General features: G+C 43.1%; 2 protein-coding genes across 5 annotated transcripts in view; one reads left to right on the forward strand and one right to left on the reverse strand.

The window, feature by feature from the left end:
• wdr4 (WD repeat domain 4) overlaps positions 1–7,514 on the forward strand; it is a 17,454-nt gene extending 9,940 nt beyond the window's left edge. Inside the window, exons 8-11 of the mRNA XM_028591024.1 lie at positions 2,442–2,506; positions 3,529–3,715; positions 4,357–4,426; positions 7,133–7,514. Of these exons, the coding sequence (XP_028446825.1) occupies positions 2,442–2,506; positions 3,529–3,715; positions 4,357–4,426; positions 7,133–7,323 (513 nt within the window). The 3' untranslated portion in view covers positions 7,324–7,514. The remainder of the gene's footprint in view (positions 1–2,441; positions 2,507–3,528; positions 3,716–4,356; positions 4,427–7,132) is intronic.
• Positions 7,515–9,743: 2,229 nt separating this feature from the next.
• pde9aa (phosphodiesterase 9aa) overlaps positions 9,744–25,095 on the reverse strand; it is a 53,201-nt gene continuing 37,849 nt past the window's right edge. For 2 of the 4 annotated variants that reach the window (XM_028591043.1, XM_028591045.1), the window contains exons 7-19: positions 23,705–23,789; positions 20,714–20,774; positions 19,856–19,930; positions 18,783–18,869; positions 18,348–18,452; positions 17,027–17,109; positions 15,803–15,959; positions 14,860–14,973; positions 12,323–12,427; positions 11,599–11,727; positions 10,389–10,484; positions 10,239–10,303; positions 9,744–10,129 (exon numbers count right to left, since the gene is read on the reverse strand). In XM_028591043.1, coding sequence (XP_028446844.1) covers positions 10,253–10,303; positions 10,389–10,484; positions 11,599–11,727; positions 12,323–12,427; positions 14,860–14,973; positions 15,803–15,959; positions 17,027–17,109; positions 18,348–18,452; positions 18,783–18,869; positions 19,856–19,930; positions 20,714–20,774; positions 23,705–23,789 — 1,148 coding nt within the window. In that variant the 3' untranslated portion in view covers positions 9,744–10,129; positions 10,239–10,252. Of the gene's footprint in view, positions 10,130–10,238; positions 10,304–10,388; positions 10,485–10,784; positions 10,958–11,598; positions 11,728–12,322; positions 12,428–14,859; positions 14,974–15,802; positions 15,960–17,026; positions 17,110–18,347; positions 18,453–18,782; positions 18,870–19,855; positions 19,931–20,072; positions 20,148–20,713; positions 20,775–23,704; positions 23,790–25,095 lie in introns of those variants that run through there. The other 2 variants (XM_028591046.1, XM_028591044.1) reach the window with 2 other exon arrangements.

Here is a 25,095-nt window from a genome sequence, read left to right on the forward strand (position 1 = left end):
TCCTTCGGGATATATCTCGAGGGAGGACTCGGAGGCAGTTGCAGGCACCGAAGGGCCCGAAGAAACTGCCAGCCTCTGCCGTGAAAGAGGCAAAGCAGCGGGTGTGGGAGAAGTTTGGAGAAGACATGGAAAGGACTTTCGGGTCGGCACCAAAGTGTTTCTGGAAAACTGTTAGCCACCTCAGGAGGAAGGCGGGGAACCATCCAAGCTGTGTACAGTAAGGATGGGACACTGTTGACCTCAACTGAGGAGGTAATAGGGGAGGCGGTGGAGGGAGCACTTTGAGGAACTCCTGAATCCGACTAATCGCGCCTCTATGTTAGAGGCAGAGCTGGAGGATAACGGGGGATTGTCGCCGATTTCCCAGGGCGGAAGTCACTGATGTAGTCAAACAACTACACAGTGGCAAAGCCCGAGGGATTGATGAGATCCGTCCAGAAATGCTCGGGCTCTGGGTGTGGGGGGGCTTGTCCTGGTTGGCACGCCTCTTCAACATTGCGTGGAAGTCTGGGACGGTGCCAAAGGAGTGGCAGACTGGGGTGGTGGTTCCTCTTTTTAAAGGGGACCAGAGGTGTGTGCCAATTATAGGGTATCACACTTCTCAGCCTCCTGGTAAAGTCTACTCCAAGGTGCTGGAAAGGAGGGTTCGGCCGATAGTCGAACCTCGGGTTGAGGAGGAACAATGCGGTTTCCGTCCCTGGTCGTGGAACAACGGACCAGCTCTTCACTCGCAAGGATCCTGGAGGGAGCCTGGGAGTATGCCCAACCGGGTCTACATGTGTTTTGTGGATTTGGAGAAGGCGTATGACCGGGTCCCCGGGAGATACTGTGGGAGGTGCTGCGGGAGTATGGGGTGAGGGGGTCTCTACTCAGGGCCATCCAATCTCTGTATGACCAAAGTGAGAGCTGTGTCCGGTTCTCGGTAGTAAGTCGGACTCGTTTCAGGTGAGGGTTGGCCTCCGCCAGGGCTGGGCGCTTTGTCACCAATCCTGTTTGTAATATTTATGGACAGGATATCGAGGCGTAGTCGGGGTGGGGAGGGGTTGCAGTTTGGTGGGCTGGGGATCTCATCGCTGCTCTTTGCAGATGATGTGGTCCTGATGGCATCATCGGCCTGCGACCTTCAGCACTCACTGGATCGGTTCGCAACCCGAAAGTCAAGCGGTTGGGATGAGGATCAGCACCTCTAAATCGGAGGCCATGGTTCTCAGCAGGAAACCGATGGAATGCCTTCTCCAGGTAGGGAATGAGTCCTTACCCCAAGTGAAGGAGTTCAAGTACCTTGGGGTTTTGTTCATGAGTGAGGGGACAATGGAGCGGGAGATTGGTCGGAGAATCGGGCGCAGCGGGTGCGGTGGGGTCCCCTGTTGGATTGCCATAAAATGGATGGATGGATGGATGGTCCGAAAAAATGGATGTTCCCTTCAGGATACATTCTATACATGTGGTGATCCTCTGACACTTGGGTTTAGGACCAGAGCTGTATTTTGTGTTTCATGCTAATTAGCAAAGGTTAGCATGCTAACATGTAAACTACGTTAGCATTTAGCTCGAAGTGTCATTGTGCCTAATCTGACAGAGCTGCTAACATGGCTGTAGACTCTCTGTTGTTAGTATCAAACTCCTCTTTGTGTTATTATGGACCGGGTTTCCTTGCTGAGTGCAAGGAAACACTTGCTGAGTAAAGGAACCGGTTCCATAGTGGAACCGGGTTTCGGTACCCAACCCTAGTTGGGACACTGTTGCTTTTCATCACTGCAGTATGGCATTTACATTATCAAATTGCTTTATTGTTATAAAGTTGGTGTCCAGCTATACTGCCACAATATTGCTTTTTGTCCTTAAAAGGATCATTCCTCCTGTTATTTTAGTGTTGGGTCCAGTAGGTGTATCAGAGGTTTGATGCTGAGGGGAACTGCAGAGTTGATGATAATTATCTGTGGGTTTGTTACTACGAGCGATACATTTCACATTAAACATAGTTATTTGAGGGAGCCCGGGTAGATCACCTGGTAGAGAAGGCGCCCATATATAGAGGTTTACTCCTCGATGCATCGGCAGCAGCAGGTTTGACTCCGACCTGCGGCCCTTTTCTGCATGTCATTCCCCCTCTCTCTCCCCTTTCATGTCTTCAGCTGTCCTGTATAGATGAAGGCCTAAAATGCCCAAAACATTACACATTATTTGATCCATTGTGACTATATAAATATTTATTAATGCAGCTTTAAAGTGCCTGTCCTCTTTCAAGCCCTTGGTTCTTTCAACTCTGTAGGCAGGACACTTGTGCTAAAGAGAGCATGTTGTCAGTGAGTTTCCTCTGAAGTCGGTGCTTTTACGTAGTAATTACCAGTACAAGGACAGGTCCCCTATTTTGTAAAAAAGATCAATGAGAAACCTGTCATGACTCCACCACTCTGTCTGTCTTTGTTTTATTTTCCCAGAAGCCAACTGTATGCCGCATCGCCAGCTCTCCTGATGCTCGCCATGTAGCCGTGCAGTGTGAGAGGTGAGCGTGTGAGTCAGTCATGTGACTCTGCAGGTAGAGGGAACAGACGGGACACATGTCTCAGCTGTTGTCGTAGGACTCTGTTGTTTCCTGTTGACATGATTAGCTTTGTATGAAGTGTACAGGAGAGTTGAATGACATGGATCAGCATGAAACTGGTGGCTGGGTGTTATATTGGGAATGTGTGTTATTGGTTATATTGGGAAAATCATTCCTCATAAAAACATTCCTCCAAAGCCAGTCTACTGTCTATAAGCCAATATTATTTTGTGTCCAATAAACGGAGATTTTATATGGATCCCTTAAATTAGTTATCTTTAAGAATTGTGACTGAGTTATGTAGGAATGAAACTAAAGATTTTCTTTAAAATAAAAATCCTAACTCCTCCCCTACTGTATAAAAACTATGTTACCACTAACGTTAGAGCGCAGAGCATCACTGTTGCTTGATTCAGGTGAAGGCTTCCACAAGCTCTCTGAGCTCTTTCAGTCTAATAAATACATGAATAAACAACTCATATAAACACAAGCACCATAGCCGTCACTAAACTACCCTTCAGTCTTTCAGCCCAAATCAGACGGTGGGGAGTGAAACCGAAGCAGAGGGACAGACACAGAGCTGTAGCCGAGCCAAAGTAGAACACTTTAATTCATTAACTTAATCGATTGTCAGGAAAATAAAACGCCGATACAGATCATTTGCAAATTATCGGCCCTGGCGCCTAATATTTCTTGCTGCTTCACCAGGACTTTGACATGACAGTGACTGGCTGGCTGGCTAAAGCTATTTTTGCTTCTGATCTTTAAATGTATTTTTGGACCTATGGAGGCACAAGGTCACTGTGGAGCTGTATAGTATATACTGTTCATGTAGGTGACACCTAAAGTAGGTCAGAGGAAAAGAGGAGCACCCAGTGAAGCCATCCCTTTTTAATGTTCCACATTCAGAATTGGTCTCTTAAAAGATCAAGCCAGCGATCAGCTGACTGATTCAACACTTTGGTGTTCCTGTGTGTCCTCAGAGTGTCCACAGTTCAGTTCTTTACTCTGGACCAGGAGGGTGAAGACAAGCTCGTGCCACACAGCAGGCTCTCCCTCCCCCACTGTCCCCTCGACATGACCTTTGACCTGGAAGGCCGCCTCTGGGTGCTGATGGACTCCAGCGATGCACCGCTCCAAATTTACTCACACAAACAAGACTCCTGGGAGGTACAGTGTGATACACATTTAAATACTGATCGTAGCTTTTAGGTTTTCATACACAAACGCATACACCTAAGATTTGTTGAAAAGGGATTAGAATCTACATAGTAGCTACATTTGCGCTGAAATTGTGGATTTATCTTGCATGCCCAATCAGTCAGATTTACACTATGACAAACCGTATAATGAGACTACTGGGTAGCGAAGACAAACATTAAGGCCTGAGCAAGCCTATTTCACTGTGACCACTTGCATGTTCACTCCTTCATGCAGTTTTGTGTCAGACTGCACATTACGTTGCATTATAACCATAGAAATAAAATGGATTTTTATATATTGCTGTTCAGCGTTAGCATAACTGCAGAGCCTGACAGGTGTTGGTGGTCACGCCATTTTGAACTAGAGTAGCATGCAGCACTCAGGACCCTGTAACTCGTCACTGGCTGTTTGGGCTACTGCACTTTGGCTGTTCTCTAAATAAGAGATGCACCAGAACCACGCAGACACCAGTGCACATGTATAAACCCTGAGGAACTTAGATGACACGCAGTTTATAGCAGGACACCATACATTTGTGGTTGCCATGGTATCCGCTATCCGCTATCTGCTGTTTTTTATGTAACCGTCCACTCCCCTGCTCCATCTAGTGTGACGCTGAGAGCCCGGAACTGAACCGAGTGACTGAAGAATTCAAGCCCCACTGGAAGACACTTGAGGGTGAGTCATCTCACACACACACACACACACACACACACACACACACACACACACACACACACACACACACACACACACACACAGAGTCAGAGGGGCCGTCACAGCAGCGTTAGCTAACATTAGCTTCTTGTCTCATCTGGGGTCTGATAAACAGTAAATTCATCAAAGTCAGTGTGCCCAACACTGTGAGTGCGGATTTCATGTTGCAGCTTTTGTCGCTGTTTATCACTTATTGAGTGAAGTAGTACCAGTACTCGCCCTGTTGTTTATTTGGTTGCCATGACTTCGCGAGTGATGATGTCCTGTCACTGTTCCAGTTGCTCTACTCACCCTAGGGGGGAGAGAGAGAGAGAGAGGATGACCGTTCGCTTGAGTTCAGTAGAGCAGACGGCTCTACGACTTTATCACTTTTCATAAACGGCCGAAGGAACGGTGGTGCGTGGTGTTCATAGCGGAAACCCTGTTGTGCGTCTGCCCTATTTCTGATACCGTGACGCTGGATATTTTACCGTGGCGCACCGCCACTATGCTATCAACATAGAGGAAACACTGTGCACACAATGAGACTTTTATTCAGGACTATTTCATGAGGATGACCTCTGACACTGTGGATACATTAGTCATTTAATTTGAAAAGGGGGATGATGCTCCAATGATAAAATAAATATCAACATAAATCGCCTTTGACATTTTACACAATGCTGTGCAGCCTGCAAAAATAACACAGTCAATGAAATTGACAAACAACCTTAAAAAAAAAGAAAAGTGAACCGTCTCTCGATTTATAGGTTGAGGCTTGTTCAGTGACTACATTTAAGCATCTACCTAAGGTTGACCGGTAGTCTCGCATTGCCAGACCTATCTCCACAGTGCTAGTTGACGAGTAAAAGAGCAGCGCATCAAGATGGGTCGAAACATGGGAGAGATTCAGCCATAGGCCTACATGTTTGTGCCACTCGCCAGGGTTCATACAGGAGGCAGCGGGGCAGCCATCTCACGGAGCCTCACTGGCAGACCCCTGTCTCACCTCACTGGCAGACCGCTGTCTCACCTCACTTGCAGACCCCTGTCTCACGGAGCCTCACTGGCAGACCCCTGTCTCACGGTTTCGGGTCGGACTCGGTCACATCAGCGCGATAAGGCTTTTGTTGTGGGATGGTGCTGCGGCTTTAAGAGGTGTGTGTGTGTGTGTGTGTGTGTGTGTGTGTGTGTGTGTGTGTGTGTGTGTGTGTGTGTGTGTGTGTGGAAAGTGGGCAGAAGAGAGATAGAGGAAGCAGATGTGTAGATGCAACCAGAGCAGAGTTGGTGGAATAAGTTTTGTACACAGTGTGTGTGGTGTCAGACTGAAAGCCAAGTTCAGTCATTGTCTCACCAGAAACAGGATTTTAACCGGGCTTTCCACACAAACAAACGCACTAGTATTAGTATGAGAAAAAAATTTGATTTTAACTGTGTCGGGCTCGGACACCAATATCTTAATTCCTGTCAGACTCGGGCTGGGTTCAATCACGGCTCTGTCACCAGATCCGGACTCTACATGTCATAGCGTGTTGTTACTGCAGCTGCACAGTTAAAGGGGCTGTAGTCTACAGTCCATACTGAAAAAAAAGTGGTCTGGGATTGCCTCCCCACGACTCTCACAAACGTTCCCTAACTCATCAAATACCTTTGTCACGGCCCTCAGCGTCTGTAACAGGTGTACCAGGCACTCCCATGCACTAGTAGTAGGAGTAAAAAGTATGCTGCATTCAAACTACTGCCAAAAGTCCCATTGGCATATATGGGCGTCGCCGTCTTGTTTTTTGCAACCAGATGTGACGATTTTTGACGACCGGGTGTAGCTAGGGAGGAGCCAGTGTTTATGTTAGAAATGGTGCTGCGCTAAACGCTAAAGAGGCAAGTCATCCAGTGGAGATTTACCACAGGTAAACACGGACCTTCGTTTACTGCCACCATCCATCCACATGTACAGGAAATCGACGATTGAGGCCATGAACTCATTATGAAAATGGCAGAAGTAGAGAGGTCATTTCCCCATCGCTTCTATAGAAACGGCCTTCTTTTTGCAACCAGTGGAGTTGCCCCCTGCTGGAAATAAGATAGAATGCAGCTTTAAGGAGCTTCTGCTTTGGCTTCACTTTTCAGACCCGGGAGCTTCATCCATTATTTTTACAGTCTTTGGGTGCACAGCAGGATAATACAGTGTTTCCTGCTTCCATCTTCCAAAGTTGATTCAGATGAGGTCAACATATGAGCAGGAGGAATCAAAGAGATTATGATTATGTCCCCACCTCTCCTATTTCTCATATGCATGGGATAGGGCTGCTCCCTCTTAGTCGATTAGTCGACTAATCAGTCGTTTTGGTCTTAGTCAACTTGGATTTCTTTAGTCGATTAGTCATGTTTGATGCTTTTTCTTTCATGCTGAATGACTTATTTCCAAGAAACGTACGAGCACATCTCTGGTAAACCCAAGAATTAAAGTGGTGCTTTTGCATGACTCTTTGCGGAGAAACTCAGATTTACAGATCTGTCGATTAAATCAACTAATCGATTAGTCGATACAATTGAATGAGTGTTAGTCAACTAACAATTTCTTCAATCGAGCACAGCCCTAGCATGGGATTCTCTTCTCGTAGACAGTTAAGAGTTTAGCTGTGGTGCCCGTCACCAACCTTTTCCTCCTGCTGTTTTCCTCCACTACAGCCTCCACGAGGACCGACAGCCGCTTCGAGCATCTGTACAAGGTGAGCTATGACAACGTGACGGCGTACCTGCAGAAGAAGCAGCAGAGAGTGGAGGAGCAGCAGCTGAAGAGAGGAATGGCACAGAAAGCAAACGGCAACAAGAAGGCCAAGAAGGAGGCGTCAGGAGCCGTCACTCGCTCATCTACCTAAAATGGACACTCTGAAAAGAGAGCTATTATTTCCTTAATGTTTGCTTTGAACAATGCATCGGATTTGAATGTGTTTATTTGATGAAGCCCGTGAAAGGGGTGTGCTTTACTGCATGACCGGTTTGGATGGATTTTTGTTTGGCATAAATTTCTGGCTGATTTTTCAAAATAAACGTTGCAGCTAACCTTGAACTGTGCCTTCTGTTTCTGCCGCCATCGCTGTCTGAAACATTCCTTTTGTTTAAACAAACGCCTCTCCTCACGTTGCCCTCTGCTATTCACTCTCTACTTGTTACTCCCCGTGCATTGCACCACCTTTTTTAACCTATTTTTGTCTCACATTGCCAGACCTGAGAGTTTAAAATCCAAACACAAAGAAAGCGGAAGGTAACGGACATCCGGCAGAATTTCCAACGGCGCCGGAGAAATCCCGGAAGTGTAACATCGTGGATATAGACTAACCTATTTATGTCTCATGCACAGAATTGATAGCCTGGAAATCCAGACCCAAATCCGAAAGATTAAGGTTCTGGCAATGAGTAATGAAAATGGCCCTACTCGAGGGGCATGCATTTGAAAATCTCACTGCAAGCAATTGGATAACACTACGACCAATCACAACAATACACGGGGTGACGTATCCAGAGCCCCATACGCTTAGCTACCAGCAGAGCTAACTGGTAGATTAAACTCTTAGCTACCAGCGGAGCTAACTGGTAGATTAAACTCTTAACTACCAGCGGAGCTAACTGGTAGATTAAAACTGTCGTCATCTGTTTAGCTCGCCTCTGGCCCGCCTATATCAGATACACCGATGTGATTGGTGCAGTTCGGCTCCAAGGGCATAGTTAATGAGCATCATTACTGAATGCCAGAGGGACTCGCTGAGCAAATTCAAATTGTGCTCTCGGGAGAACTCTGGATTTCCAGGGTACAGAATTGATGCATCATGCCTGGATTTGAAAAATGTCTTTGATTTGCATGAGAGCCACAGAAGGCGTGAGCAGCAACCTGTTTGTGAGAGGCAGCACATGGTGAAGTAGCCGCGTTGGAAAAGGCGGACAAAGAGTAGAGTGGAAACCATGTCTTTTCACAGCAGGAAGCACAGGTGGAGCTAACGACCTCACCGATGGTGTCACCACATCAACGTGTCATTAATCCTTAGCAGTATGTCAACATGCACAGTGCAAGTGCGCTGAAACTGGATCAACTAAATGGAATGCAAACATCATAAATAATATTTGTTGCAGCAGTGTTTGACTCGAGCCATGACCCAAATCCTACTCCAACTACACACGTTAGTATGTTGTTTGTTCAGCTAGCCACACCGTAGCTTCTACCACACATACAGACCTACAGATACACAGGAATAACAACACAGCAGTGAAGTGATAGTTATGCATGTTTCATTGGAACATTTCCAACTCATGTAGTTAGTGAGTTACAAATCTGACTAATATGTGTGTGTGTACCAATATCTTTTATGTTGTTGACAAAACATTTCCAACTCAAGGTCACTTTAGTAGCTGTTCTGGAGCTTTCAACCATATGACATGATTTTCATCGGCAGATGGAGTTTGCTTCTTGTCCAATGTTCACAATCTGGATGAGAAGTGCTGGATAAAATTCACACTAGCCTTCAAATCAACCTTTTCATACTGAAGAATCTAGATTACCAAGGATACCTTAGCAAACCCAGTATGTGGACACTTGAAGATTACACCTACATGTAACACCCATATGTATGTACTGGTATCTACCCACACAGTGTTAGCGAAGAGTTTCCTATTTTCACATCCAGCAGACACAGAGCATAATTATCATTCATTTGGAGTTGTGTTTGTGTCCACCTGATGAACGTTAGTCCAATATTCTCTCTTTTTTAGCTCTGTTTTGGTCTCCACCAGCTCCCGAGGGAAATATCTTGTCTCTTTAACTGCTGAATGCTCCACTATGTTCACCAACGAGTCTCTCACTGTGTCTGTCTGCAGCAGGTAGAGTACAGTGGGTTGTACAGAGATCTCTCACAAAAAAAGTGAGGTTGAGAGCGCTAAGAACCAAAACGATGACCTTTAATTCCAGTGAATATTGTGCTTATAGACCTTTTTGACAGCAGACGTGTTGACATGTCATAGTAGGAAAAGCACAGGTTTATTAAACCATTACTGATGGCTGCATTCCACTTAGGAGAGGTCCTGGTATTGTGCATGCTGACTCACTGAAATAGCTTACTGGGACACTTGATGGAATTGAGCCATCGTTAAGGTTATCAATTTCAGCTGTGCTTTTCCCACTATGACAAGTCAACATGTCTGCTGTGAAAAAGGGCCATCCCTGAACAAATCTGCAATAAATCAAATTACCACAAACTAAGAATCAGAATGTTATATGTTCAAAAATGAATAATAAGCAGAGACATGATCAGTTCACACAGGACTTTGTACTTAAAGTAATCCTTTTATTTTTTTTTGTAGGAAAGAACACGGGTCACTAAAAATCTGTACAATCTGTAAAAAACAACACATTTCAAATAAAAAAACAATGCAGATATGTATCTAATCTGTGCTGTACACATGTTGCCATTTCCTGAAAGGCTTTGGATTGTCCATCAGTAGTTTGTAACGCTGTCTCGGAGCTGCTTCACATAGCCACTCCATCACATTTCTGTGACAGACTGGTAATCCACCTTATTTCCCCCCCAGATCCCACATCCCGCCGGTCCTCTGTGTGGACGTGTCGTGACAACTCAGGTTTACTTTACGTCACACTGCTCCCCTCTCGTGCTCCACTCTCACCGCTCACTGGTGCTGAAACAGACATTAGATTTATAAAGATAAAAACTGTCCACGTTGGGAGACCCGGCCATACACTTACACATTACACACAACATTTCAAAAAAGTTCTGTTCTTTCCTACCTTCATAAAACCTCTCACTTCTTCTTCCCTCCCATGGTCAAGCTCTCACTTTTGTTTTTCTGCACCTGGAGGGAACATTACTAGTTATTGGTCACAATCTGCACCAAGGACAAAGCAACTGCATCTGCACGCTTCTAGAAATCCTCCAACCTCGTTCATGGCGTCGTCAATCTGTTTGAGCTCTTCGTATCGGTCTCTTGACTCTCTGAGTGGCTGCACCATCGCCTCCTCAATCTGTGGGAACAGCTAGGACACACACACACACACACACACACACACACACACACACACACACACACACACACACACTAAGTGTGAGTATCATCACAGCAAGCACCTCATGACTTTGTGTTTATATAACTGTAACTGTCTCTAAGCGGCAGCGTGTTTGTTTAAAGCTATAGTGCGTAGATTCTGTCTCCCCCATGAGAAATTCTAAGTCATGACAACATCACTGTCGGAGCGCCCACACGACGCAAGTCTTCGGTGATCGCCCACCACCCCCGCCCCTCCTCCACGCAGTTGCTGATACATAGGATTAAAAAACAAAAACATGATAGACTCTTCAGAAGAGGTCCTTATCTTGTGATTTTGATGTCCTCTTCGTCTCCGAAGCTGAACGCTGCCGTTGTCCTTTCTCAGCGGTGACGTAAAACGCATCGCTGGCGCTTCTGCGCGCAAAATTCGCTGCACTACGCCGTTTTGTAAACACAGCCATACTGAGGAATACAGAGGGAGTTTTGTGGAGCTTAGTTAGTTAGTTAGCTCATTTGGCAATGGCTTAAATGTACCGGACGTTCATACATTTAAAATAGTCGTTCACAGTAGCTTCAAAGTAACATGAAGACTGGTTCCGTGATGGGTTCCTGTCTAAAATGATCAACAGTGAGCAGTAAGTTGTTATTTATGACATGTATGTATCTTCATCATTTTGCAGCATCACTTACACCTGTAGAATTGAACACATTACCATTTTACATGTAAAATGCACTTTTACACTTTTTTTTCTTCCGGTATGGACATTTTTTGAGGGCAGTACATACCGTACATACATCTCACACTCAGAACTCAGAGACTCCAATAAATGGTGGACAGTAAATATACTGCATTGACAGAAAAAAAGATTCTCAGCAACAAAGTTGAAACAATGAATTACCGATTGCCAAACCAGATCATATGAGTGTTAAATTATTCCGGAACACTCACGTGCTGCAGAACTGATTAACACTGAAGATATCATCAAAAGAACGCATTCAAATGCTACTTCACGTCGGGGATAAATACCTCCAGAACCAGTGGCATCCCCCTCTTTGCAACTCTGTTACTTTGCCCTTTCATTCTCACAGTGCTGCACCCTCACCTTCATCACAGTCTCAAACATGGGGATGAGGACGAACTTGATGAAGCCAATCTGAGCCGTCGGCTTGGTGACCTTTTCTCTGTCCATGAACGGAGCCACAGGAAGTCCTTCAGCCTTCTCCCTGTCGCTCTGAGCAGCACACACACACACACACACACACACACACACACACACACACACACACACCCAAGATGACCATTTTAAACAACAGGAGGGACAAATGGCTTTTGCTGACTCTCTTTGCCCATTCATGACGCTATACGTGACTTATACAGCTCTATATAGCCTGTAGCAGATTACAGCAGATAGTTAGTCTCATTATGGCTAACATGATGGAGTCTGACCATAACCATAGAAAAATAGAAAATAATGACCCTGCCTAAAAGAACTACAAACTAGGGCTGCACAATATCTTGTTTTTTGTTATCACCATCACAGTATCAACTGGCATGAAAGCCACATCGCAAAAGGCTGCGACATGTCGCGAAAATCAGTAGAAATTCAATCCAATGTTCAATTTGTTCAATAGAACTGAGTACACTTTAATATCAGTTTATTTATCGCGTGTAATATCGTGTAATTATCACAATATTCAGCAAGGTTATCGCAAATCGCATATTTTCCTCCTACCACAAACACAAAAATGATTTGACTCTGTTGGGAGTTTTGGTCTTCACAGTGTTTGTATCGTGGCTCAGGATTTTCTCCACATTGATAGCCCCACCTGCATGAAGTACTCCTCCAGCAGGCAGTCGACCCAGGGCTCAGCCACCTCCATGGGCCGCACCTCGTTGGAGATGTCGCAGCACTTGATGAGCACCATCTTCAGCTGCACAGAGCACAGGGTCAGAGGTTATTATATTACCGTGCAAAGGAACATTTCAATCTTTTGAATACATTCATCTTGGAGTCGTAATATTATAAAGAAAAGAAGCAATATTTCTATGAACACATTATTTCTTTAGTAGTGATAAGTAGCCTAATGTTTTATTTGTTATGTGTCTTTGCATGTTTAACTTATAGGGTAACTACCGTTTCTTTCCAACCTGGACCCTATTTTCCTGTCTTTGTTTCTAAGTGACTGATGGGAACAACTATCTCTGACATTGCAGATCGCTGCAGTCGGCAGAAGCAAAACAAGCTACAATGTAAGTTAATAGGACAATTATCCAGCTTGTTTTTACCATCACAAAAGGCTCAGATTATTATTCTAAGTGTCTGACAACATTATGGAAAGGATCCCTTCAGAGACAGACCTTTAAAACCTCTTTGAGACCTTTCTGTTTAACCAGAAACAGCTCTGAAGTCGCTAGCACTAAACCCACCAGACTCCATTTAAAAAAACAGTACTATGAGCGTGTATAGAGCCAACATATTTTCACATGTAAATCTGTAAACTATGTGTTTATTTCAACCAAACCTAGACTTGTGATGGTTGGAAAAGTGGAAAGACGACCCAAAACGTCTTTTCATTAGCTAGGTTGACACCAGACCCTTCACAGTTGTAACCTAGAAGGTTCATTGACAGCTCATTTCCAGAGGGGCGTCACCAACGGACGCCGCTCAAATGGCTCTGGGCGCAATTGGATAGTCCTTCAACCAATCAGACCAACGAACCGGGTGACGCTGCGCTTCGGTAGCCGTCATGTTGAATGTAAACAAAAAGCTGCTCGCCGTAAAGCCCGCCTCAGCGGTTGTGATTGGTGCCTCGATTTTGGGGACATTGGAAATGGGCTTGAATTGGCTCTTGGCCAGACTGACTTGCAGAGCAAATCTCAAATTTGCCAGAAGTTCGTCAGGGTTTACCCAGGCTAGCTTTTCATAGTTTTATTTTGAATGAATTATGAATGAAGTGTGTTTATTTACATGGAGTCTGGTGGGTTTAGCGAACGCAATTTCGCGGATGTTTTTATGTATAAAAAAGGATTTTACTCTTTAACAGAAACCTCCTCGACCTCCTTAGAAGTCCTTTCCATAATGTTGTCAGACACTTTATTAATCGGAGTCTGTCAGTGGCACAAGGAGCACTTTTGTGAAGGTAAATACAAGCTGGACAAATTGAGCGTCCAGCGTCAGTTCTGGCAGGCCAAGTAGTCAAGACACCACTAACCACTATTAGTTGTATGTATGTATGTATGTACATACGTGCATAACTACATATGTATGTATTTATTTATTTATGTATGTATGTACATATGTATGTACGTACATATGTGCGTATCTACGTATGTATGTATGTATGTATGTACATATGTATATACGTATGTATGTATTATGTATGTGTATGTATGTAATATATGTACTATGTATGTGAGCAGAAGTATGTGTGTGTGGTAGGAGGTTGGGGTGGATGGTTAGGTCATACAAACATGACTTTCATCCAGGAGACCCGTGTATGTGACCTTTGCATGAAAGTCAACTTTTGTGACTTTTTTTACATTGACTACTTCACTTCCATTTGTAACTTAGTTTACTTAACAAACTTATTTTAACCACAATCTTTACCTAAACCTAACCAACCAGCTTTGTTGGATTCACAATGTTTAAAATTGCGTCGATGACGCGTGATTCAGATGGAGGGCAGGAAGTGAAAAACAGCATTGACTCAATTGGAGTCATTTTGTTAGTGATATTGACTGGAAGTTTGGTGCTTTCCACAAACTCTACGCAGCCTTTTTAAAAACTACATTCTGCAGCTGCACCACGATCCTGCGTGCTCAGAAATATAAACATATAATCTCCAATATTATAGGGGTTGTGTTCCATCAGTGCCACTAATCACATAATGAGTGATACAGATAATTATTTATTGATCCTACGTGTCTAAAGCTTTGTACCGATTTTTACTGTTTAAACTGATTGTGTGCAACAGAACTGCTCTAAGCAGTTCTGACAGCTGTCTGTGCACTGAGTCCCAGTGGTATATAAAAAGGACATGCAGAGGTAGAATTCTGAGCTCAGGGTGACTGGATGCTGTGTCATATTTGGATGTGAGGACAAAAACTGCTGTTCAAAGAAACTGACTCCACCTACGTAAACACCTTCCTGTAATCAACGGCGCCGTCATTACGGCGACCAGCGTAGCGTGCGTAGGGTTCCGTTTGGTGGAAAAAATTCCGAACCCCAACAAAAAGCCCAATATTCGTCCGAAACCGAATCCTGAATTCGGTGCATCCCTAGTTTTCACTAACGCCACCCTCTGGAATACAGCCCCTGTGTGAGAGGCTTCCTAACTTTATTTATAAATCAAGGTGTTCTTACACAGGTGGCATGCTCCTCGTCTGCGTAGTCAAAGCTGTCGACTTTCTGCTTGAAGGAGTCCAGGATCTCACCGTGTCGTGCCATGTCTGTAGCCAGGATCAGTGTGATGGTTCCCTAAAACACAGCAAAAGAGAATCTCATCAATATGCACACACACACACACACACACACACGCACACCCTAACCCTAACCCTAATCCTAACCATAACTTGTTATGACAAAAACCGAATGACACTTACTGACAGAAGCGTTATGTCATAAACGTTTATGACTTGTTTATAATGTTTATGACAGTGTCATGTCATGTTTATGTAGATACCTTCAAGTAAAGTGTAAACGGTGGCACTCATAGTAATAAATCCATGTTATTACTATGGGTGGCACTCTTTACTTGTCCTTTCAGATTCCCCTTCCCACTTTCGCTTTTTCCCTAAATCAGCTTTACACTTGTTTAAATCATCTTAGTGTACACTGTCTGAAAGTATGTATTCATGTATTTATATTTAAAGTCTTTAAGGTCTTTTTTGATGGCTGCACAATTCCACCATTCCACAACACACTGTGTCCTTACACCTTTATTACACTTGATATAACATTAATCAGTATAGCCCAATCAATACTGGACATTTGAGGCCAATACTGATATTGATACTTGGGAGTTTAGGAATACTGATAACAATAATCAATATTGCTGATATTATATATTATTTATAATAGAAACAATGTTTTAAAGATTTTTTAGTGGCATTTTTTTCTTTACTAGATAGGACAGCTTTAGACATGAAAGGGGAGAGAGGGAGGGGGAATGACATGCAGCAAAGGGCCGCAGATCGAAGTCGAACCCGCGACAGCTGCGTCAAGGACTAAGCCCCTGTATATGGGCGCGCGCTCTACCAGGTGAGCTACCCAGGCGCCCAAACAACGTTTAAAACAGATCCCCTACCTGTCGTATCTGTTTGAAGGCCTCAGGGTCAAAGTTGGAGAAGATGTTGCAGTCGGGCTGAGATAAGATCTGGAAGGCCACAGCACAGTGGTGGTTCTCCAGAGGGGAGATGTCGTTGTAGCGAACCGACAGCTCTGTTCTGGCATTGATCTGGTACCTGGGAGAGAGAGAGAGAGAGAATGGGAAGATCGAAAAAGATGCAAACTGTAAGATGTATTTCTCATGGCACAGAAACCACTGAGTGTGAATCTTGTGTTTGGATGTTATTATCATACAATCTGTGATGCGTTGGTGTTTTTGTTGCGGTGCTCTTATCCCCGGCTCTCTGCAGCTCTGTGCGCCGCTGTTGCCTGGAAAAGGCAGCAGTGTCTGTGTCGCCAGGGACCACCGGTAATAACCTTTTTGGTTCATTAAATGTACCTGAATTCACGATTATGTAGGATCTCACTACAGACATTCCTGTAATCTTACGTTGCATTGTCTGCAGTATTACTCTATTATGTATCATTATCAGCTGGAGCGTGTAGAGCGTGCTTGATGCGTTATTGTTAAGAGTTGTGGATGCTCACATCGTTATAGTTATGGTTATACAGTAGTTATAGTTATGGTTATAGTTATTGATCTTGGTGAGGACCACCATTAAATCTGGTGTTAATCCATATTTTTCATAATGCCAGCTAATCCCATTAAAAGACCATAACCGACAGCATGTTAGTCCTTCTCTCAATACTTTCTACCTTATGTCTCTGGCTCATTGGTTACTATGCTGAAGACATACTGCTTTAAAAACACCTATACAAATATATAGTTTCATATTTTGAAAGTTTTTTTTATTGCATAGTCACAAAGGCCTTGTAAATCTTCACGACATGTGTGTGTGTGCATGCGTGGGTATGCGTGAGTGTGTGCGTGTGTGCGTGTGTGCGTGCATGCGTGCGTGCATGCGTGAGTGTGTGCGTGCGTGTGTGAGTGTGTGTGTGTGCATGCGTGAGTGTTTGCGTGCTTGTGTGCATGCGTGAGTGTGTGCGTGCGTGTGTGTGTGTGTGCATGTGTGTGCGTGCGTGCGTGAGTGTGTGCGTGCATGAGTGTGTGTGTGTGTGCATGCGTGAGTGTGTGTGTGCGTGCATGTGTGCGTGAGTGTGTGTGTGTGTGTGTGTGTGCATGTGTGCGTGAGTGTGTCTGTGTGTGTGTGTGTGTGTGTGTGTGTGTGCGTTTGTGTCTTACGTGTTGTTGAATCCAGGGTGATCAAGATCGTGACACACAGCAGCTGTCATGAGAATCAAAATGTCGACCTGAGTGAACTTCTCCTAAAAAATGAACACAGAAATCCAGACATCTGTATATTTATCATCCATATGTGCGATAATATCTTCCCCCCTCAAAATGCCACATAGAATCTGTGTGTGTGTGTGTGTGTGTGTGTGTGTTTGTGTGTGTGTGTGTGTGTCTGTCTGTCATCCCTAACAACAGAGGGAGACTCTGAGAAGAACAAGCTCCTCTTTTCCTTTTTTCTCCTCTTTCTTGTTTCTTTTTTTTTCAGACAGACGTCTCCCCTTCACTATCCCTGGCCTCCTCCTCATCCTCATCCTCTCATTCTTTCTCCCCTGAGCTTTCCCAATCCCCTGATGTCTTCTCTCCACAGCTCAGCTTGTTCCCCTCCACCGGTCCCATCACAACTACAGCATGTATTGCTTTCAAATACATGCATTCAGATCTGACTTGACTTGAACTCTTTAAAGGAAAAGTCCACCCTAAACAAATAAGGAGCTTCAGATGATAATAAAAAGATGATGATGCAACAAAGCAATACAGCGGCGCATCTCATAAAACAACCATTCTGCAGGCAGTCATGGCACTGAAGCTGCTTATGGAATATCTTTAAGTACTAAGATAATATAGTTCTAAATAACAATAATAATAATACACTTTATTTATACAGCGCTTTTCAAAGTACTCAAAGACATTTTACAGTAAAACCATGGTACCATACCATAAACGCAGGTGAAGCAATAAAAAAAACACAAAACATAAACAAGCCTTTAAAAACAAGTTATTCCTTTCCAGGGCTACTCCAATGGTTTATTATTACATTTCCGTGATGTTAGAGGACATTACACACTTTATACAACTGTTTTCACCGGCTGGGTGGGACTCCTCATATAAAGTAAGTTCAACTTTGCCATAGAAACTTGGTGGTGAAGGCCCCTTTAAGTCCCAGGTCTTTAAGAGCAATGTACAAAGTCCAGATGCTGACTATTAAATGTCATAACATTAAATACAACATCTGGATTTTTCAATGCTGTGTATAGGGGCGCACGTATAGGTAGCTCACCTAGTAGAGCGTGCGCCCCATGTACAGAGGCTCAGTCCTTGCCGCAGCGGCCGCAACTTCAATTCCAACCTGTGACCCTTTGCTGCATGTCACTCCCCCTCTCTATCCCCGTTAGCTGTCCTATGTAATCAACGCCTAAAATGCCCCCCGAAAAAAAAAAAATATAGCAAGCCTCAAGTCTCACAGCAGTTAAGTCTCTAAGAAGCAGATTACCTGAAGGTTGCAGAGGCAGATCATGCTGTACATCATCTGGGTGACACAGAAACAGTGGCGGAAGTTGTGGAAGGGGTTATTCTTGTAGTTGTCATGAATACAAAGCTACATAGAGAGAGAGAGATACAGACAGACAGACAGACAGACAGGAGGGTTGAGATCTTTGAGCTTAAGGGCATCAAACAGAAGAATAAGAATACATTTAAGTTGTATAGCCCTTTTAAAAAGGTACTCAAAGGCACTTTACATGGTAATAAAATAAAAACAGAAGCAGTAAAAGCAATAACACAAAGCAAACAACTACAACAATAAAAAAAGACGATGTGGGAGATCAGTAAAGAGCAGAAAGTAGTTTGAGATATTGTTCTGTTCAGGGAAAAGGCCCATTCCATGGTGTCTATGTGCATGTGCACATGTACTGGGTCTGAGTCTCACCAGCCATCTCTTTAGTGTGATAGGGTTGATGCTGAAGTCTTTGACCAAGCCCAGGTCATGGTACATATGTTCCAGACAGCTGAGCATCTGGAAGAACAAAGGGACGTATCAGTGATATGTCTGTATACAGTGAGGAATGGAGATATGATGAGATAAGTTGTTTTGTCTTCTTTAATCCTTTAATCCTCATTATTTATGAAAAATAGCAGTATAGAAAACAATATTTATAATAAAAACTCTGAACCTTACACCATAAGCGCCAAACCCTGTTTGATACTGTAGTTTAGTTTCTTTAGTTGATTATATAATAGATCCAAGTCAGATTTAGGTTTGGTATAGTCTGGATCAACGAATCGGTGCCACCGGATGTTCCGCCGGATGTCCCTCACCTTCAGCTCTCTGTGTGTCGCCATAATCCTAAATCCGGATGTCCACTTGACCTAATTCAATCACCATGTGACTGACGGCAGTCAGGTTGTGTTTCAGATATTCTCTGGTGTCCCAAAGAGATCACCAATAAATAACTGATTATAACAACTATCAAGACTGAACCTAATACAGGTAGTTTAGGAGATCACTTTCGTGACAGCTCCCATGACCCGCAGATGGTTGAGATAGTAGTTTAGCTTTTGAGTTGACGCTAAAATCACATATTGACTATCATTGCTTTCACACTATAATCAAACCGCAACAGAGTCTGGTCGGAAGCAGGCCGAGACCCACCTTTTTCAAATGGTCATGATTAACAGCCTAAACTCTGGTGCATATTCTATTTTGGTCAGCCATTAGAAAAGTTGGTCTCTATCTCCAACTTCAACTTTCAACAGTTTAGGCAAGGTAATGTCAGGCAACTAACATTTTAAAACACTTTAAGAGTTTTTTACCTCTTACTTTAAGCAAAGGCTTTTGGCCTTTAATAAGATTAAAATATTGAACAATTAGGAAATTATAAATATAATATTCACTGATTGATAATTTACAACTTCCTCATCAGTTGATTCACCAGTAACAGTTATTAAACTGCCTTTGACTGAAAAACATAAACAGTGGATTAATCAGGGGATGAGTCTCACCTCATTAGGTTCCCACTGCCAAGCATCGAATGTGGGCAATCTAAGAGCTTCTACTGTCTCCTTAGAGAGATGGTACTACACACACACACACACACACACACACACACACACACACACACAAAGGGCAGCGGGACAGGAAGGGAGACAGGACACATGGAGAGAAGAGGAGAGAGGGGAATTGTAGGTGAGACGGGTTCAGCAAGCTGGTCAGTCTTACCTCGTTGTCCTCCCATAGCCAGACGTCAAAGGCAGGTTTTTGGAGGGCGTCTATGGTCTGTTGTGACAGCATGTACTGCAGGCAACAGAGCTGGCAGTTAACCCTGTCTGCCTTCGCCTGGCTCAGGGTCACACCTTTACACACCACTATACACACCTACTGTAACGTTCAGTCATATAACCTAATATCATCCCCACTATTTGACTTTATTTGCTAAATTCTTGCTGGACTGTTTAGTTTTTAAATGTGTAAAAAATAGCACTAGCAGCCATACTGAAGGAAACACTAGCTGTCAACAGGTGAATGTTTCTAAAATACAACTTCTGCCTATGTGCAAACATTTTATCGATTCACTGGTGTCCGGAGTGGAGATGAGAGGATGATTATCTCACAGTGACCTATTGTACTGCACTGACTGGTTTCCGGGAATAGACGTAGACTAAACCTGATAAACATCGATAAAACTGGCCAATAACATTTTCACAAGTGTCACATGGACCCACATGTTCTATCTTGTTCCTGGAACCACAATAAAGGCGTGGTATTTCTTAGAACACCTGCCATCAGCAGACTCACCTGGCTAACAGAAACACACAGTGGACTGAACAGTGTTGGGTAGAGACTTTCTAGGAAAAGCTTACCTTTGGGTAGGAGGGCACGTCTCTGCGAGGAGTCAGCTTCTTATTGTCTTCCAGGAAGTTACTGAAAACAAATTTCTTTTTTAAACGCTTGAATCTACAAAGAAATCACAATATCAATACTAATTCTACTACTTCTAAAACAATATATGAAGATTCTCAGTCAGTAAAACGACCTCGTTCTCCAATGCAATGTAGTTTTATCAGTACACCAGCATCACTTTCTCAATTATACTTCTACTACTACTAGGTCTAGTCTAGGTCTCTATTAGGTTTAAATGAATCTAGATATTAATTGATACTACTGATACATTATTTTTTGATTAATCGATTTGCCAACACTCACTTGAGAAGATGGAACTAGAGAATGTTTTGTATGGAACCCCAAAGTGTTCAACATTAAATAAATAAACCATATATTTATGAATGTAAAATAGTAGTGTAAAATACATAAATGAAACAATAATTTCAGAAATATTTAAGAAATTATAAACTTAACTCATTTTCATAATAACAGACTTTTAAATGGAATGGCATTTTTATTTCATGCCACTTTTGATGACAGTGGTGTTGTCACAGCCCATTTACATTTCAGCCAATCACATGTCCCCTCCCTCTCTCAAGCAACAACTGCTACCAGATTTAGCCACAAGCTGCTGCTGTATATAAACAGTACACAGCTCACAACTCATTTGATTTATTTAGCTTATTAAAGCTAACTTGTTGTGGTTGTGGATGTTTCTGTTGCCTGTTTGTATATTTCTGTTGCTGTTTTCTGTTTTGTATATTTATTCTGTATTTGTCTGTTCCCTATCTTGTAGATTTATCCTGTTTGGTGTATTCTGTGGACTGTGTTTTTTGTTGTGTATATTTCTGTTCCCTGTTTGAATTGTGTATTTCTGTTTCCTGTTTTATTTTGATAGTCCTGGTTTTCTGTCTTGTCTTGTCCAGTTTTACTTCCTGTGTTTTCCCGCCTTTGTTGATTACCCTGTCTCTCCTAATGTGTTTCACCTGTTGTGTCACCTGCCCCTCGTTACCTCATTACCCAGTGTATTTAGCCCTTGTGTTTTCCATATCTCTGGTCAGATTGTCTTGTATCCATTTGTGTCCGTTTGGGTCCGTTGTGTCAGTTTTTGTCTTTACCCTGTCAGTTTGTGTCTGTATCCTGTCGGTGTGGTTTTGGAATCCTCCCTGCGGTTTTTTGTTGTCCTTGTCTCTGGGGACTTTTGTTGTTGTCATTACTTAGAATTCCTCATGGGGGAGACTGAAACTACGCACTGTAGCTTTAAGTCTGCACATGCTAGCTAACTAGAGTGGGTTGTGAGCTTCATATATTAAGTATTAACATGAAGAGACCGCAGCACCTAATATTTAGATTCACCTTTGAATATATTTATGAGATATACATCCCTGTCAAGGGCAAAAAGAAAAACCGTCTTACTCTATGGTCACTCAAGCCAACAGCTAACACTGCTAATAGTGCGTATAGTTTACCTCGGAAGCTGAAGCTGGGAATGACATCACACCCGAGTCGAATGCGTTCCATTTACAAGTCGGATTTTCTTTGTTTTCATAAGCTCTAGCCAGGTTAGCCATTGTTAGCAATGCCAGTTTATAACAATGCATTACGCGTTTTTTGTGTGATACAAACAGCGTAAGAACATTGTCTACAGATAAAATATGGACAGCGCTGCGTGTACGACTGATTTAGTGAGACACAAATAACCTAGACATGTTTATAACTGTATGTTACTACAGCTTTCACAACTGTTGATGCACGGAGCAGCCATGTTGGATTTTGAGCTCGGGGTACTCGTGGTTGCCCAAGTTCCGAGCTTGGAAATCCGAGGTCAGGGGACGTATTTCCGACTTTGACCTCGGAAAATCCGAGTTCAGAGTAAAAATGGAATGCACTATAACCTTCTATATACTGTCTATGACTGTAACACTGGCTCTTGATTTTGATGCGGAGTAATAATCCAAGCTCACAAACTGGCCTATCTAGTTAGCTGGCAAGGTAGCATGCACGGCCTTGCCTTGTTGGCTTAAAAGCTAAAGCGGTTTTGTTACTGTGCCTTTGTACTGGATTTATTCAGAGCTGCAGCCTCTAGAATTACTTTGGCATTGTTGTTGCTCTAGCTAACAGGAGCTAACTGGCTAACTTTGGTAGCAGTTGTTAAGCTTTCCAGTTCTAGCTTAAGAGCGAGGGGGAATGTGATTGGCAAAAGGTTGAGAGGGTGTTACTGTTCACAGTGACCATATGAAATAAAATGTGTTACTATGAAAGGTCCCATTATCAAAAAAAAGTGTCATTGGGAAAACAAATACAAATGTCTGTAAAAATTACGTCCAATAAAATTCAGTTATTGTGAAAATGAATGAGCAAATAACATTTCACAATAATGAGTTCAGTTGTTCATTTATATATTTTACACCATTTTTTATTATGATTATGAGGATTATTATTATTTACTTATTTAATATTGAACATTTTGGGGGTACATAGTTCTTGCTATAATTCACTTAAATTGCTGCAATTGCTCGTGGGGGAACTGTTGGGTCTCTGTAAATTATAGAGTGTGGTCTAAACCTACTCTATCTGTAAAGTGTCTGGAGATTAGTTTGATTTGAGACTATAAATAAAATTTAATTTAAGTTCATTTTAATTTGATTATGAATATCAAAATAGCGGTTGATACATTTTCTGCACTTTTCAGCACTAATAACAATAACAACTACTATTCTTCCTATTACTGCACTAATGCTGACATAAAGCAATACCAGTTGCTCTGCATATCAGCATTTACAGTGAGCTAAGGTAAAGGTAAGGTAAGGTAAAGCCCATCTCCAGACAGGACTCTGCTATTCAACAGAAGGATGGGCTGTCCCATGACAGTTTCTGGCTAGACACTCCCCTCTGTGTTGATTAGATTGAAAAGACCAGGGAGATTCAGTGATTATTGAGCAGAGAATTGCTTCTGTTGTTGCCATCACCTGTTGTTTCTGGATGCCATCTCTTGGCGGAGCTTCTTAATGTCGTTGCGACATTTCTCAATCTCCACCACCTTCATCCCCTCCACTGTAGACAGACAGACAGAGTCGTTTATTTAAACCCCACTAGTCCTATTAAAGTTCATATTTTTGAAACCCTTAACCTCCTGATACCATTTGTAGCTGCAAACATATACCATTACCCAGAGCATCTTTGGGTCATAAAGCTAAATTAACAATTGACAAGTGACTTGGGATTTGGAGCAACATGGTCAGGTCTCTACTGTGGCTTCTTTTTTTGGCATTCAACGTGCATTTGTTTTGTTGGTCAATAAAGCAATCAACAAAACCCACAAAAAACACTTTTCCTCCCATTCCTGCATACCCTCCTCTGCATGGAATATTTAAAAACGTTTTAACTAACCCGAGTCCCAGGTGATGATTGGGATTATGTGAGGCCTAAACTGTCCCCCAATTTATCAGAGCAGAGAAGATTAGCCAATTAGAGATCTAACAAAAACATTTAGCCATACAAGTATGTTGTCAGTCACATGTTGCTTTGCTCCACTTTGAGTGCTTAAAAATGGCAGTAACCCCCAAATCTACAGTAGGTCGGATTGGAGCATTAGTTCTGCAGGCTGGATTTTTAAGTCTATCAGTGCCCCAGCAGATATATGAAGTTTATGCTAAAACCATACTGATAGGCCTATGCAGTTCATTTAAATGAGTTGACAGACTGAGAGAAAGCAGAATGAGGTTGGAGAGAGAGAGACGGGGGTTGGTGGTGTAGGAGGTGGATCCTGAGAGAGGGGAAAACAGATCCTGCAGCTGTACATTGTGAAAGCAGCAAAGCCCACTCACTGAGCCTGCAGAAGTCTCTATGAAGTCCACCAGCATTAATATTAACAGCTGTCTGTCATCTGGTTGTATCTCACCTCAGCAGACTGCAGCTGATAGCTCTTTGGACTCTCACATATCTTTATCTGACTCTGCATCCTCCTCTGTCTGCCTCCTTCATTAATCCACCTCTGTTTTGCTGAATCAGAAAAGGGCGCCTACGACAACACTCCAGCTGCCATTAGCATAGGTGACCATGGCGACCAAAGTCATGAGAGGATGGAGATCTGTGTGGGCGCCATGCTGTTTCCATAGCGACCAGGTATCCAGGCAATTGGCATGCTTGTGTGAAGTGGCTGTGCGTCAGATGTGAAACTACTACTACACAAAACCAGTCAGGGAGAGTGGGCACTGAAAGTGGGTTCACGAAACTCGGACAATGTATGCCGGAAGGGGTCTCAAGTCAGAATTTTGGAAGATCCAAGTTTAAGCCAAAAGTGGGAATTTGAATTGAATTACATTGGCTACAACCCCAGGAAGTAGAATTTGATGTGAAT

Source organism: Perca flavescens, chromosome 11, assembly GCF_004354835.1.
Source record: "Perca flavescens isolate YP-PL-M2 chromosome 11, PFLA_1.0, whole genome shotgun sequence".
NCBI lineage: Eukaryota > Metazoa > Chordata > Actinopteri > Perciformes > Percidae > Perca > Perca flavescens.